This window comes from Acanthisitta chloris, unplaced genomic scaffold (genome assembly GCF_000695815.1).
Source record: "Acanthisitta chloris isolate BGI_N310 unplaced genomic scaffold, ASM69581v1 scaffold23151, whole genome shotgun sequence".
Taxonomy (NCBI): Eukaryota; Metazoa; Chordata; class Aves; order Passeriformes; family Acanthisittidae; genus Acanthisitta; species Acanthisitta chloris.
In genome coordinates, this window is record NW_008654661.1 from 13 (window position 1) to 17,228 (window position 17,216).

A 17,216-nucleotide genomic window follows, 5' to 3' on the forward strand; every position below is an offset into this window, starting at 1 on the left:
TATGATTCTGTAAAATCAGCAGAAATGCAAATTAAAAGCCAGTCTGGCAGCTATTGCCATGGAGGGCCTAAGGGCACGGATCTGGCACACCTATGGCTGCAGGCATCACAGAGAACTGCATGCAATGGGGATGCATGGCACTCCTCTTTCTTTGGAAGAAAACCCAAGCACTTTGAGCAGTGAGAAGTCTCAGTCCAGCTTGTTTACTAAGGTGAATTTTGTGCTATACCAAGAAGCTTTCAAGACTGTGTGCTAGCTTTGGCTAGCCTAGCCTGGCTTCATCCAGCTGTGGCAGGATTTTGCCTTAAATTACTTCATCTGTTTCTGCAGGTACAGCATGCACTTTTATCTGGAAGCAAACCATTTACTTATTTGCTTTTAATTATTTATGGTAATGAAATAGCACCCATATATCAAAATTATCCACAAAAGTGAATACTCTCATAGTTCAGACCTTTGGCCATGAAAGAAAACACAGTTCCCCACTGTTGCTTATAGTGTTTATTTCTTCTTAACTTCAAAACACAGGTGATTTTCTCAAAACAAATAAAGTAATGAGGGAAATGAAGGCGGGCTCTCTTTGTAACTTTCCCAAGAAACACATCTGGAAAAGCATACTTTTGCAAAACAACTACATTTCAGCACACCCAGACAGTGAGATTCCAAACATTCATAAATAGCAGAGAAGTTAACAACCAGTGTTGTTGGGTTATTTTTAATTTTTCTTTTTTTCTTCCCCCATTGTTTAACTTGAAAATGGAAGTAAACGAACCCACAATTTCCATGGATAATACTGAGATATTTTTAGAGAAGTCTTTGAATTTACAGTTCATTTACAAGATGATTTACACTTTGATTCAGTAGAATAAGTTTGATAAAATAGTTGGGTATCATAACATCTGATAGTCTTGTTACTGATTTGGGCCTACAGCTTAGCTATTTAAATCACGTGTCCTTAATTGCTACTTAGTTGGGTTTACCTAAAAGTCATGTTTTACCCATAGGCAGGTACAAAATCTTTATTTAGAAGCAGCAGTGAAGTGTTGGATTATATTTTGTAGGTAGCTCTGATGACACACTCATTCAATACTCTTAAAACCTAAGTGTCAGTTTTAGTTTCATTGCCTGTATTACATTTTTTTGCTCCACCTCAGTAGTCAGGCAGGAAAGCAATCAGTTCAGAGACAGATCAGTAAAATTAAAGGCCTGATTTCCTAAATCAGAATGCTACAGCCAGGCCCTACTCACCAGAAAGGCAGGGGAGGTGGGAATAATTTTGCAGTCCAATGACAAGAAGCACAAAGCCGCTACTCAAACTACAGTGAATAGAAAATGTCAGGATCTACAGCTCCTAGCCCTTGCATAGAGACACACAGAGTCAGGGACAGGCAATCAGATGATGACCTAGAAAGGTGACCTATGAAGACAGGCTGAGAGAGCTGGAGCTGTTCATCCTGGAGAAGGCTTTGAGGAAGTCTTACAGCAGCCTTCTAGTACCTAAAAGGAGCCTAAAAGAAAGCTGGAGAGGGATTTTTTACAAGTGATAATTGGACAAGGGATAAAAGACTTTAAACTGAAATATAATAGGTTTAGACTAGATATTAGGAAGAAATTCTTTACTGTGCAGGTGATGAGACACTGCAATAGGTTGCCCAAAGAAGCTGTGGATGCTTCATCCCTAGAACTATTCAGGGATAGGCTGGCTTTGAGAAACTTGGTCTAGTGGAAGGTGCCTCTGTCTGTAGCAGGACAGTTGGAACAAGAAGATCTTCAAGGTCTCTTCCAACAAAAACCATGCTATGATCCTATGATCAGACACACCCCTGTGTGGTCTCTTTGGGGCCCGGGAGCCCCACAGTGGGCATGCCTGGGTATCCTGCAGGGAGAACATGGTTTTTCCTACTACCTTGCAGCTGTTGGAGCTGCAGAAGCTCTGCAGTAATCTCAGCAGCAATCTCAGCAAGGCCCACCTTCTCCTACAGCTGGAGCTGTGCAGCACCACAGAGTTAAAATGATCCTCTCTGGCTCTGACTGTTAAAGAGCAAAAGACACATTGGAAATGTAATGTAGTTGATAAAATTTGGATAGGAACATACTAGTTATTTTTACTAGCTAATGCCTGCTCTCCTCAAGTCAGTCTTTCTTCTCCTGCATGCACGTAAAACCCAAGTGTTTCTGGCACTGGGTGTGCTGCCCACATTGTAATGTACTTTGTTGCATTTTATACCTACACAGAAGGAAAATATCACTTTACCATCTGATCTGCTTCAGCTGTACAGTCATCAGTGATAAAGCAAGAAACAGATGGAATGGGAATTAGGAAATCACTCAAGCGCTGATCTGAAGTGGGTCTTCCTGAACACAAAGTATATGTGTGTTAAACAGCTGCAAAACTTACAGTCTATCACACTCAATATCAGGGTTATTAGATGGTGTATCAAGAATACCAAAATACACTTCCCTGTTTGCTGGAGGTGGGGTGTTGGCTGGACTTCCCACCCCAGAGTCAGGGCTTGGTGCAGGCTGCATTTCTGCTACATATTTCTCTTCTTTCTGTGAGGGTTGTTGTTGTCTTTGTTTGAGGTTTTTGAAACGCTTGAGCTTCACAGGGTCCTTGACTTCCTTGGCACAATGAAACAAGATGAAAATGTCCCTCCGAAATTTGGAGCTCATTCCAAAGTAGATAATGGGATTGTAGAAACTAGCAGACTTAGCAAACAAACTGGCAAGGATGCTGGTAAGATTGGGCACAGGGTGACCATAGGCAGACCATATAGAGATGACAGCATAGGGTGACCATGCAATAATGAAGGCTGTGCAAATGACAACAGAAACCTAAAAGACAGAAGAAGAATAGTCTTAAATCTATTATGAAAGACTATACCAGTGAAGGAATACACTGGGAATAGTAGCTTGAACATTTGGCTGGAAAGGAAATGTTCAGATTGTTCTGAGGCTTACCTGAGAATACAGACAAGCAAATGGTTTGCTTTGATGAAGGCAGACCTAAAAGCTATATATTGAATTTTGGCATGGTGCTGTGGTTGAGCAATGCCTCATCCCTATGGAATGAGCTACATTGTCCTGTATATTTATATGAATGCAGAAGACTTCAGGTAGACTTAAGTCAATGGTAAGTAAATTGAAAGCTTCACTTTAACTTCTGAGTATGCTCAGAAGTAATATAACTTCTGAAAGAAGACAGCATATGCCAAACCAAATTTTTGGGTTTTGTGCTGTATAACCCACTACAATTATACTTAGATTATTTTTCATATATGACGTAGCACCAATATTAGCCAGTTGATGCAGTAGAAGTTTTAAACAAACCTCATATTCTTAACCGAGTTCAGACTCTGTCACTAGGGATTATAAAGAAATTAAAGGTAATTGATTGGTTTTGTTCTATTCTCTTCTAGTTGAGACCAATTTTTGGAAAGACAGATTTCACTGTGATAAATCCCACCCAACATGAAACCCAAACTCACCCTGGTGACGTCTCGCTCTATTCTTCTCTGTCTGTCTGTGGGATCACCCAGTCCTGTTAATGCATGGCTTAGTTTGACAGTATTGATAATCGACACATATGAGAAGACCATGACTGTGACAGGTAGGAAAAAACAGCAGATAAAAATGGAGATGATGTAGGACTTGTAGATTGTAGAGAAGTTGGCTTTTGCCCAGTCTATCTCACATGTGCCATACATACGATCTGGAAAGCAAGAATAGGTTGGTTAGCATTTTTAGAATATTTATCCGCTTTTGAGCAATTAATCAGTTAAAATACTTTATTTTTCTTCCATTAAGCACTAAAGAATGGATTGATCTTTCTGATTTGAGATGTGACATTATTTCCTCATAAACAATTTTTCAAGACCAGCTAGACTGTAACAAGTCTTAATGTGTATTGTCATTCTGTCCAGTTTGGATTTCCATAATTCACAAACTGTTGATTCAGGATAGGAAATTGTGATACTTTATTAGAAAAAAAAAGGTAATCATTCAGTAGGTCTGATATTCTTGAGCAATACCTACTCTTATTTGTCATAACACTCCACACAGTAACTTCCTAAGATGAGCACTGTAACAGCAGAACAAGGACTTGCAGAGATAATATGCCAAATGTAAAAAGTCACTACTTAAACAGCAAAGTAGAAAATAAAAATATTGAGGCTTCTTGAGGCAATGAATTTTTTACTGCGGTGAGCACCATGAAAGCAAATTGATACAGCTTATGATAAAGATTATAGGAAGCTAAAACATATAAATAGTTATAAAAATATGAGACCTTCAGCTAAATCAGTCCTGCAACTACAAAGGAGCTACAGACTTAAGAATGAAGTCAGGCAGATTGCAGGATATGTACCTAGTGGGACACTAGCTGATCAGGTACTTAAGGGAAAGGCAGTGCAAATAATGTGCAGTCTCCAGCTCAAACATTTTTATGAGTAACAGTTGACTCCTTTAAACCCTCTGATGTGTTTGTAAAGGTGTCCTGATAGAAAACTTGAGGTTGATAACATTAGAGGTTTTCTATAGATCGTGAAGTGTTTTTCTGACAGCTATGGCAGCAAATTGAATTACAAATAAATGAAGCATGAACCAAAATTATGTAAGTCAAGTATTAACTGGTCCTGGAGATATGATACAGGTGAAGACTGCATGATTTACCAACAGATCTCTCTCTAACATCCAGTGATAATACTGAAGGGGAAAAAAAATCCCTTAATTCCTCACAGGTGATAGGAGGTTCAGACAATTAAATTAGAATTAAAGGAGCAAAAGATTAAAGGCTCTTTTATGATTATCCTCAAAAAGAGTTCGGTATTTTTATCACAAAACCCTCTAGGTATTGCTTCCTGTATCTGTTCAGTAATGGAAATAGACTTTTGTCTCCTCTGCCTTTTTCATCAGCAGACCTCAAGATTCAAAAATATAACCATAAAATCTGGCTTAATTCCATGTTTCTGCTTTGTGAAAACTTGACTGAAAAATGAAAGCAGCCTCCAGATGATGTGAAAAGAAAATCCTGGAGGTTTTCTGCAAGTCAGAATTCAGAGCTGTGTTTTTCCCCTCTGCAGGGACACCAACAAGTGGTGTTCCCAAAAATCAGTGGGGTCCTGGGGACCCCTGCAGCTGCTGTGTAGAAGTGAGAGGTCCAAGGCAGTCAGGTGTAATGTGCTGTGGTCTGCTGGTACCTGCTGCTGGACTTGCCATTGCTAACCTCCCACATCTCTGTGGGTGCCCTCAATGGAAATGTGTTTAAAGAGAGATAGCCCAGGAACCTGAAACTTCTGTGAGTCTCAGTAGGGAAAAGCACTCCCAAAAGTGGTCTTGAAAAGCACCGTCAAGGAATTTCGTTTACTGTATTATTTAATAAGTAAGAGGATATATGCATATAGCTACTTTAATAAGTCTTCATAGATTTCATGACTTCTCAAAGGATGCAGAGGCCTACAGGATCCAGACAAGCAACTGCTGGACAATGTCAGTCACATGATTTCAGTTGTTGTGACTCCTGTATCATTACCATTTGTTTCTAGACAGTTGGTTTGTTGAATTTTTGGAGGCTTGATTTGGGACAATTTCTCCAGCTTTTCTCCATGAAGAAATTTTCTGGTCTGGGAATATTCCTTTGGCATTGAATTACTGCAGTCTTCACTACACAATTTTTTTCCTACTTTTAATCCCTCTCTTATTTTGATACGGCTTTATCTTGCACCCTAATCCTTTCTGGACTGACAAAATTCCTGACATCTTTTCTTCCTTTGCTATGTTAGCATTCATATTTTCAACAAACCGTTTCACCAAATCTTTCTGGCTTGCCTTATTATAGTTTCAAGTTTAACTTGCTGGAACTTGTGTTCTTTTCTAGCTTCCTAATCTTGACAGTTTTTGAAGGATATCTTTTGATAGTTTCATTTATCTCATTGCTTAACCATGCCAAATATTTCTGGCCTCTCTTTTTTCATAGGTAATATGCACTTGGTCCAAGTCTCTGCTGTGATACCATCAAAAAAATCTCTTTATAGCTGATACCAAAGCAGGCAACACTCTGCATGTATGTCATGCATGATGAATGATTTTCTCAGTTCCACTGATAATTGGTCTGGTTTATCACAAACAGCAAGAGAGAAAGGTAAGTAACTTTGTTCAGTTAAGTGGAGAGGTGCCAAATAAGTACAACTGAAAGATACCTGTTACCTGTATAACTGCCCCAGCCAAGTAATGGAGCTGCTGACCAGAAGAAAGCTGCTACCCAAATGAGAAGCAGAGCCACCGTCATACTGCTGTTGCTGATGCAGTGACCTGCAATTGCATGGTTTAGTCAGAAAATAGTACTTGGAAAGGCAAACATATCTCTGAAATCTAAATGCACTCCTATACCAACAGCTAGTAAAACATAGCTATTTAAAAAGAATATTAAGACCAAAAAAAAGCATATTCATAAGAATATCTTGATTTTGAAAGCCTCTGTCAGGCTTGTGTTCAAGACTCTTGAACAGCGGAAATGAATGGTTTTTAAGCAGGTGGCAATGAGTTTGTTGAGCACTGTAGAATTAATAAGTTCTGTTAGACTTATGTTTTGCAATTTTGTAAAATGCAGGAAACAGTTGTATATTAAGTTTTACACAGAAAGAGACAAGGTAAGTCTAAATTCAGAGGTTTTCTGTACTCACTTCAAGGTTTTCCCTGTTAAAAAGGAGAAAATATCTCAAACTACATTAGCCATTTGATACAAATTATTCAATCTGTCCTGCTGTTGTCATACACTGTGGTTATTTCTTCGTTCGTGTGGGAAATATTTATGCATCCACCACTCTGTTCCTCAACATTTTTGTAATGTTATACTGGATACTTGCTCAGATTTCCTGAAGAGTTAAACATAACTTATCCACACCCTCAGATGAATATGTGGTACAGTTTCACAAAAGAGAAATGTGGGTTTTAAATATGACTTCATAACATGCAATGAATGTAGAACACATCACAGCCAAATTCTAGCAGCTCCAACAGCAGTCTGTGTTGCAAGTTAACTTCAACAACTCTATCATTACAACAAACTGCAGAAGAACTTCTGTGGGGAAAAAACCCCCTCCCTGCAGAAGTTCTTTTCACAGTAAATACTGCTAGTGCTATTACTAGCAGTGGTGTCTTTACACATGCTTTACCTGCAGATATTAATAGGTTCCTGCCTGAAAGATGATGCAAGACAATTGTAACATAGGCTTGAAAATTGATCATACATTATCTAAAGATGGGTGAAAGGAAGACTAGGGAGAATTTATGGTAGGTGTAGGTGTAAAGAAGAGAGATTACATAAGACTCTCAGTGGAAGTCAAAGTTTTCAGCAGGCAGTAGGCCCAGGTCAAATGGTGAGGAAAAGTTTCTACTGATCGTGTGAAAGGGAGTGCCTGGGGTTAGCATGGTGATATAAAGAGACATAAATGGAAATGGATAATTGATGGCATGTTTATATAGACTTGCTGGTGAGGGCTTCACAGGGCAGGAAATGTGTAAAGGATTTCAGACCAGATTCATGCAGTGGGACACTCATATGCCCTCACAGAGGCACATATACCAAAGGTTAACAGAACATGAAGTTCAAAAAACCAGAGTGGTGAGTAAAAGGTTTCCTGCACTGGAGAGAATAATGAACTGAGTTTGTTTGAGATATTCAGGTTACAGATCAACAAGGCACTAGAGAGGGAAGAAGTGTGGGTGTAAGCTGATGATTCTTTGCAGACAGGCAGGAGACAGGGACTGTCCAGACAGACTTGGGTCATGGTCAGTTCTGGGGATAGCAGGAGCAATTTTCATCTCTCGTGGTGTGAAAATGTCCAGCAAGGGGAGGTCAGAGAGGCACGTCGGGATGGCAGCTGTGCAGTGCTACAAAAGCTGGAGGAAAGCATGCAGACAATGTTCCCTGTGCCATCTGAAGCAGTCCATGATGCCTGCTGTGCACAAACCCTGACAAAACACCCTGAAAAGTGAAAATGTTTGGATATAGGGCAACCTTCTGAATGATGGATATTATCACGGACTGGAAGCTTCTTAAACATCATCTCTTAGAAGATTAAACTAGTTGTTTCAGTTAGAACCAGAAAATGATGTATCACTTGGGAGCTATTTGTGTTTTGAAGAATACAGAGAGTCAGCATGACCTGTGGTATATTTGACACAACGATGAATTCAACCCATGGTGACCTAAGTGTACTAGTAATAATTTGACTCTTACTGGAGTTAACCCTGAAGGATTCTACGAAAACATGTTTGTAATGTAAGTAACTGCATTATGTCCTGGTTTTCAAGGCATTTAATTTATATTTAATATAGCCTGTGATTGAGAGAAATACAGATTTGCACAAGGCTCAGTGAAGGCAGATCTGGACTTGCCTTTATTCCTTACCTCGCTCAGGATGGCAGCCCTTGATGTAGCGTGTCACACTGATCACTGTTAGGGTATTAATGCTAGCCAGGCCAAAGAGAAGCGTCAGGAAACCATCAATCTGAAAAACAAAGTAGTGCAGGATATTCTTTTACTGCAGAGAGCTGAAGGGGAATTTCCTCTGTCGTTTTCAAGTCAATGATCCCGAACCCAACTAGCAGAGAAATATACAATGTCAGGTGCAGTCATCTTCTATAAGATCAGTGAACAAGTAAATGTTCAAAATTATGTAAGTGCTCTGTCGTGTACATATCATAAGCAAGCAAACACACCCTTACATCTAAGCTTCCCCAAAACGACTTGCCAAATGAAGGAGAAAAACTTTACACTGAAAAGAAGAAAAGCCCTGAATAGGCAAAAATACACTGGATGCAGCTGCCCTACTTAGGCAGAACAAACATGCAAACTGATCCTATGAAATTTAGGCCAAAGAGGGAAGAATGTAGGAGGTAATGGGCTTGGCTGAGTGAGAAAAGCTTAAAAAAAAGAAAGAACACAAAAAAATAATCTCAATTGTTCCAGTAGATTGAGTCTCACTGTTGGTGCTCCTGGCTGCCTGCTATCTATTAAGCCCTAATCCTCATCACCTCTGACTGACGCAGGCAGAGCTGTAGAGCTCCGCAGGCTCCTGCTGACGTCAGTGTCTCAGGGATATCACAGGATGGTTACAGAGCTGTGATACTCTGTGAGCTTCGCTGATGGGTATAAGAAGGAAGTTGCTGCCGACTGCAGTGAAGATGGATGTAGCCATCTGCCAGGAAGCACTATATGACTGGGAAATGATCCAGGCAAAATGCAGAAGGCAGTCTTTGTTTTTTTTCGAAGACTTGCAATGATATACTAAACAGTCCAGAGCAGAGGAGCTCTTGGAGGTGCCACCAAGTGTCTCTGGACTGTAACTTGGCATTAAAATGGGGAAATTATCAGTGGAAAGGCACATCATTATTATATGGGAACAAATTCTGTCTTTGTGTGAATGGGCACAACTCCTGTGGAATTCAGTTTATCCCAGCACTGAATCTGATGCTTTAATCCAGGCTTAAGGCTAAGACCATGGCAGATTGTATAAATTAAATTGGGTGAAGGGTTACTATAGGGCTGCTTCATCATTTCTTTTGCTGGTGTTTTTTCTTACTTCCAAGGCCCTTACATTGACTCTATAACATTTTCATGCCAACTTTTACAGACCCACCACATTTTAAACATGTGCAAGTCTTGATGCTACACCAATCTAGACCCACCAGTGCTCCACTTCCAACCAGTGCATGCTCACAGATGCCTCAGCTGCTTGCTAGAAGCTGCACTAGGCTGAATTTGGCCTGCTGTGTGCTGTGGAGGTTGAAAAATACCTGGATATGTAAATGTGCTCTGCATTTCATTAGCCTTATTGATGTAAACAGCTGCCACTTGCTCTAACAATGACTCGTAAATGTGGAAAACAGCATGGCCAAGGGCTACTGAGAAGCAAGGCTGCATAAACTTAAGCAATTGCATTAGTTATTAGATTAGAAAGGAAGCAGTATTTCAACAATGATGCAAATAAACACTTTGAAATTAAGTCTAAAGAGCTATGAGACTGAATACTAAAATAGCAGGACAGGCCTCTTATTATATATCATAGCCCTGTGCTGAAACCCGTGGAGTTTTTCTGAAATAGATCACTGGCAGATGTGACCATATTTCTCCCACCCTCCTTCCCTGATGTCAGACCAAAGAGAGACAATTATATTAAATGATCAGTTCAAATAGTCCTTGAGCACACTCACAAGGGAGGAACATGGATCAAAAAGTACACTCCTTCCCTTTACCATTGAAGATAAAATTGTCACCATAGGAAAGATCAAGCCTACATGTTTTCATTGGAATGGTGCCTTGATAAAAAAAATGCTGTTTTGTCTAAATCAATGTAGTTCATAGGACTGAACCATTGTCAGTGTCATGTCTCATTTTCATACTATTTCATAACATCATTTCATCAGATCAAAATACTGTTGCTTCTGCTAGTTTGGGGGTTATCATCAGAGATGTTACCAGGGCCATAAGGTTAGTAAGTGACTAAATGGCAGCAGTATCCCGAGGGCAGCTGTGCTTACTGCTCCCATGCTGGCCACAGGCTTGGTGGTTTAGGAACAGGTGCCAGGGTGAAATGTCACAGACGAGAGGGAGCTCTGGAGATGACAAGAGCTGAGATGAAATGAATAAAGGAGGAAAATGGTGGCTCTCAAACTGCAGAACAGCCCATACAGAGGCCATGGCACCTGGAACATTAAAACATGAGAGAGCATCCAACAGGGTTAGGGCTGCTTTGGGAGCAGGATCCTCCAACCCCTCCTTGTTCCTGCCTAACTTCTATCAGTGAGGAGTTAGCTACTGAGCCCAGCTATGCATACACCATTTCCCAGCAAGTCTACTGATTCTGCAATACTTTTATATTGGTGTCACTTAGACATAAGTCTTCAGAAGAAAACAAGGGATCTTCCTCTAGCTGTAGCCAACTTACTACAAGCACCTATTGGATATGGAAGAAAGATCTCTGCTACATTTTCTGCTCCTGACTAGACAACACTGACTGTAAACAGCAAGGTGACTGCTTAAACCCAAAGTAGTTAGCAACAGAAAAACTGCTTTAACAGTCCTGATTTCTGTAGACAGAGATAAACATCTGTAGATTACAAAAATATATATTAATTTTAGTTTTCTGCATCTTTCAAGATGTATGGAATGACAGCCAAGGAAATACTAGAATAGTAGATAACATTTAATTACTTTGGAAGATTGATGCTCTTCCCTTACCTAGTTCTGGTTTTCCTTTACTTTTATCCTACCCCACAAATAGCTCCTTCCTTCCACAGTCACATTTTTGTGTAATGCAATTTTGTCCTTCCTATTATTAATTATGATCAAATAGCAGCACTGTTAATAGGTAATAATGAATTCTGACATAAACACAAAGTTGATTGCACGGTAATTTTGATTCACCAGCTTTTCTTTTCACCCATTAAGAAACAGGAGTAGATTAGCAGTTTTAAGAGCTCTTCTCTCAGTGCTGTACCAATATTACTCCCTTGGCTATAGAGACAGTCATGGAACTTGCTCATTATCTTTATGCTGCCTGGAAGCTAAGGCGCAACTGAAGAAAAAGCGTTTTTTTTTCTGCTTTGTACTTGAGACTAATTCTCACTAATGCTCTTGGTGTACTATTTACAACCCACAAGACATAAAGCTCCTACTGCAAGCAAATTCATTTACTTCAACACAGGGACAGTCAGGAATCCCCAGTGCACTTCTAAATTTTTAGCTGTGAGCTTGGGTGTGCCCCACTTTTACTGTCCTTAATACTTATGAATCCCTACAGATATATAAGGGTTATTTTCATTTAAATTTGACAGAGTAAAAGATAAGCTATTGTTCTTATTATCGGATCAATCAAGGTTTAATGGCACAAAACCAGATTGCCAAAATTGCTATTACATTTCATTGTAGGCCCAAACATTGATCTCACCAGCCAGAGAGGCTGCATCGCTCCCTCCTCTGGCCAACTGGTGAATTTCCCGAAGTTCACTGGTTTCCCTTCAGAACCACAATGTCCTGTCTTTTTCTTCTATTCAATATGAGATAATGAATATGTAAAGACAAAGACCAACTTTATACAGGCATTATTTGCCCATAGCATATATTTAAAGTCACCACAATAAGCTGTCTCAAAATATTTTTTGCATACAGATCAAATTATTCTAAACAGATAATGGCAATAAACCTCTTTCAATGTCAAGAGACAAAAAAAAAGCACCTAAATCAATCTTTGAGAAACAAATTTCTGAAAGCAATTGTAGATACCTTTGAGATGTTTTAAAATTTAAAAAGTTCTTGAAATTTGCAATAAATACAAATATATTCCACTCAAGTCTGATGACAGCACAATTCTCCCATCCCTCCAATGTACAATAATGTGTCACCTAGGCTACAGTAACTCTTCTGTCACATGGAAAAAAACCAAGGTTCATAATCAAAATCAGTCTTCACAGAAGACTGCTTAAATCTGCTGATGCACAGTGTTCCTAAAGCACTCAAATAGTTTCTTTAAGATTTCCTGCAATACAGGAGGTGAAAGAGACTTATCATTTGCTACAGTTTCCACAATGTTGTTTGCTAATGAGGCATTGCTGTGCTATGGTTGCATTCTGCCTTTTAAATGCCTCGGGAGGCTTCAACATAGCTCTTTGTAGAGGTAATGGCACTAACACCAGGCATTATAGGTATCTGACACAAATTTCACTCCATTTATTAGTAAACAATGAGAACTGATATGATACAGGATTAGACAGTTTAAACCATCAAGTAAGAGCATCAGACACTCAGTATTTTGCACTCACAAATGATTCAACCTTTCTGTTGATGACATATGCTAAAGATAGGAAATATATGAGTGCAGTATTTAGGCTATACTAATATCTGTATGGATATGTAATTATACTAAGACTACTATATAGTTAATGCACATTCAGTGCCAGCTATTAATATATGCAGGTCAGATTTTGGCTTTAGTAATAGTAGGGAACCCAGAAAATAATCTATTTATTTGCTTGTGGTTTGTGTAGTGGATTAATAAAATGAGACTCAATGTATACTTGCTTTGGGTTGAATTTTAGATATTAGAATTGTAGCCTCTCAGGTCACACTTTACACCCATAGTAGTGGATACCCCTGTCTATGAATGTGGTTATAAATGCAATAAGCCCACCAAGAGCAAGTCATTTAACCAATATATAAATATTCATAGATCAGAATCATAGAATCATAGAATCAACCAGGTTGGAAGAGACCTCAAAGATCATCAAGCCCAACCCTACCATCTTTGCTAGACCATGGCACTAAGTGTCACATCCAGTCTCATCTTGAAAACCTCCAGGGATGGTGAATCCACCACCTCCCTGGGCAGCACATTCCAATGCCTGATTACTATCTCTGTAAAAAATCTCTTCCTAATATCTAACCTAAACCATCCCTGGCAGAGCTTGAGTCTGTGCCCTCTTGTCCTACTGAAGAGACCAACCCCCACCTGACTACAGCCTCCTTTCAGGGAGTTGTAGAGGGTGATAAGGTCTCCCCTGAGCCTCCTCTTCTCCAAGCTAAACAACCCCAGCTCCCTCAGCCTCTCCTCATAGCACTTGTGCTCAGCACCAGCCTCGTTGCTCTTCTCTGGACCACCACCACATCTCCCACCAGTCCTTCTCTGTTTGCAAACAGCAGGTGTAGCAAGGCCCCAACCCTCGTAGGCTCATCTTCCAATCTATCATTCCTTTCAGAATTTCCTTATATGGCCTCATCAGACTATAATCTTGCTTCAAGTACCCCATCTCCAAATGCTTAGGAACATCTGCTTTCTAGCTCTAGGTTGACACTATGGGACCATGACAAGTTTTATGTCTTTCCTGTACCCCTATGAAGAATGAAGGGGAAGCACGTAGCTCACACCACCTGATGATTCAGATAGAATGGAAAGATTCCCATCTTCAGGTTAAATGCTGAATTGCCATTGTCTTTCTCTTAATTACTGTAGAGGGAAATCAAGAAGCACTAGATAGGAAGCTCTAGCACTGCCCTTTGGGAACATCTGGACTACATGGTGTAAAACTCTTTTCAGGGGGCATGAGCCAAACTTCCTCTCCACTTTAGTGATGTTAATTCAGAGCCTACTTGTTGATTGCTAGCGGCACCCTTAACATAAACAAACAAACACAGATAAAAGAAGAAAACAGCCTCATGAGTCACCTGTCTCATTTTACATTTCTACAGAAAGCCAGGCTTGGCTTTGTGGTCGCTGGTGATCCCACCCTGATAACTGAGATCCATGAATATCAGATTAAAGTCAGGCTTTTGTTTTCAAAGTACGACCTTTGCCTTTTCAAAATATCATGCTAAATGTTTCTGGAGGCTTACGCATCCCAAGGGAATCAGAGGTCTCACTGTTCATGGGCTCTGCCAGGACAGCCCAGAGACTACAAGTGACCCTCAGAGTTCTCCAAAGTACAATCATCTGTGCTATTTCCCAGCAAAAAGGTGTCTGCTTATGTAGCCACCCTCAGGTTAGTACAAGTCATCTCTGATTGCTGGCTTAATTCCTACCAGTGAATTTTTTCTTCTGCACATAAAGCTCCTAGGCAGAAGGCAGGGTAGGTTAGTTATGGTACCCAATCAGCCATAAGTGGCCAAGACAGGAACATTCTACATTGCTGAAAGCCTAAAAAGGCTGCATACGGATCTCTTCTGAGGTTAATACTCTTGTCTCCTATGGGTCCTGTACCAAAATAACCAGAAAAACAGACAGCTCCTATCAGGAGAGTCACAAGCATTGCCAAAGGCTCCTAGTAGCCCAGGGAGAGCCTGGAAGGAAGTGTAGAAGATACAGGTTATTCTCCACCTTAAAGAGCTATCTGGAAACCCACCATGTGGAATGGTTCTGCAGGGACGGTGGCGTGGAAAATCCGGATGTTTTGTTATACACAGCCCATTGCATGCAACAATCATCTTGTCATTGATTCAGTCAGCACAGGATCTGGGTCAGGACCTGAATTGCTTCCTACACACTAGCAGTGTACTGACTCAATGGAATATACATTTGTGAAATAGAAGATGACTAACTGTGAGGTAGGACTATTTAAGATACTTACAGATATTATCAGAGTGATATTTAAGTTGCAAATGAAATTTTGTTTAAAAGTCAGTGAGAGGATGTGGCACATAGGAAGAAGCCAAAAAACCATGAATTGTTCAGCCCCATGCTGAGAAGACCATGAATGACGAAGGAGAGATGGACAGCATTTTTAAAGAGAAGACATTTAAACTCTTAGAAACACACAGCAACAAAGAAGAATGAGGAAAGCTATTATTTTCCACATAAGAAAATAAGAAAAGGATATTTAAAAGCCCTCTGAGAGGAAAAGCAAGTGCAGGAGTCAAAGCTTAGTCTTTGTAAATTCCTGGTTCTGTAGCAGCACCATCAGGCAGCGAATGCCCTTTCCAGGCAGCAGTGTGTGGTTTGACACAGTGCTTGGGTGTCATACGAGGGTCTACATCAGACTTGTTAAACAGGCAAACAGATAGTTTGGGTATTCATAATTTTTCAAGTACCAAATATATAACTTCCCTAATTTGTCACAATTGACTGCAGAAATAATAATTTAGAGGAAAATGAGGGAGAATTCATGGCTAATGGAAACTGGCGGAACTTCCCTGCAGTCACATTAGTTACACTGAAATGATCTTCTATGCTGCTAATGATTCCATTTGTGCAATGGCAGTTTTTTCCCCCATTCCCTCCAGATGAAGTATTTTTCTCATTAAAATTTAGCTCACAGATGTCTACATAAGATGCTTTTACCTCTTTGACTGCAATGTGCTCACTCTTCAGTTTATACCAAGGCAGACCAGATATAAAGAAATAGGGAAGACCAAATATCTCTGAAACTTCTTTGTTTCTGAATTTTGCAAGGAAACAAGAATGAGGATACATTCCAGTGTTCGTAATTGAGATATAAATTTGTTTCAGAAAAATGTATCTGGAAGAGGAAGAATTTTGTGACACAGCACAGGCAAAGTAAAGGGCAAATATTTTTTTAATTTGCTTTATAGATCAGCCTCCACATCCTCCTTTTCACAGTGAATCAGCATGCTAAGGTGAGCTGAATACAGAGCTGATGTTACACAGCTCTTCTCCAGCACCTTTAACACCTGTTTTATCTGTTAATGCTCTTAGTGCCAGTGCCATGATCTGTCTTTGTGTTGTTTCCATCTTACTGAAATGTCAGGAAAGATAAGCTGTATATAAGTAAAATCCTAGGAATATCACACCCCAGTACTGTGCTAGGATGGTAAATAACTATTTTTCACTTTCTTTTTAGATTTGGTTTGATTTCTTTTAACATCTTACAGGTAGATAGCTGAACACTTTTCAACTAAGCAGATATTCCTGGGCTATTACAATTTGTGGGAAAAAATAATGTTTTTTTCTGGCCCACTCTCAATCTGAGTTACATGCTTGGGCACTAGGATATACAGTGATATTTAAAGGTGTTTTTTTCTGGCCCATTCTCAATTTGAGTTACATGCTTGGGTACTAGGATATACAGTGATATTTAAAGGTTTTTACATCAAGCCAGGTTGAAATAGCTCAGTCTTTGGATGGAAAATCTCCCCCAAAGTTAGCTCACTGCAGAAAACTGTGCTGAGGAGGAAGGTACTCCTGCAGTGCCGTGAAGTCAGAATGCACTTGAAAGTACTAGCGAACCTGAAGTGCATCTGCACACACTGGTCCCTACAGGAAGAGAGAGGAGTTAAAACATGGAAAAACATTTAAGTACTCTCAGATGTAGGCAAGGACAGTCACAGCAACCATCACTACGTCTCCCAGTAGCAAGCCAAGAGGGAGGATGAGCAGGAGCAAACCTTTATCCACCTTGGCAGACTTTGCTAGGAGTACAGGTGAACAGTTTGTGTATGTCTGGAAAAACAAGAACTTTGTGGTAAGTAGGGTATTGACATGGATGGTTAATGGGGAGAATGAGAGGCAGAGGTGGGGGTGAGACTTATACTCAAAGGTTGCTTGTTACATGTGTAGAGGGTTGAAAGCAGGATGATATGGAGATAGAAAAAGATGAACAGATGATGGAGCAATGTGAATGGGTGGTTAAGCTGGAAGAGGCTTGACAAAGAATGCAAACAGATATCGGGTAATAATGATGCTGTCATTTTCCTCAGTAATCTCCCC

General features: G+C 39.9%; 1 protein-coding gene across 1 annotated transcript in view; it reads right to left on the bottom strand.

The window, feature by feature from the left end:
* Nucleotides 1-2,394: 2,394 nt before the first annotated feature.
* LOC103810722 (opsin-5-like) overlaps nt 2,395-17,216 on the bottom strand; it is a 30,456-nt gene continuing 15,634 nt past the window's right edge. Inside the window, exons 3-6 of the mRNA XM_009083638.1 lie at nt 8,411-8,510; nt 6,205-6,309; nt 3,489-3,712; nt 2,395-2,835 (exon numbers count right to left, since the gene is read on the bottom strand). Coding sequence (XP_009081886.1) covers nt 2,395-2,835; nt 3,489-3,712; nt 6,205-6,309; nt 8,411-8,510 — 870 coding nt within the window. The remainder of the gene's footprint in view (nt 2,836-3,488; nt 3,713-6,204; nt 6,310-8,410; nt 8,511-17,216) is intronic.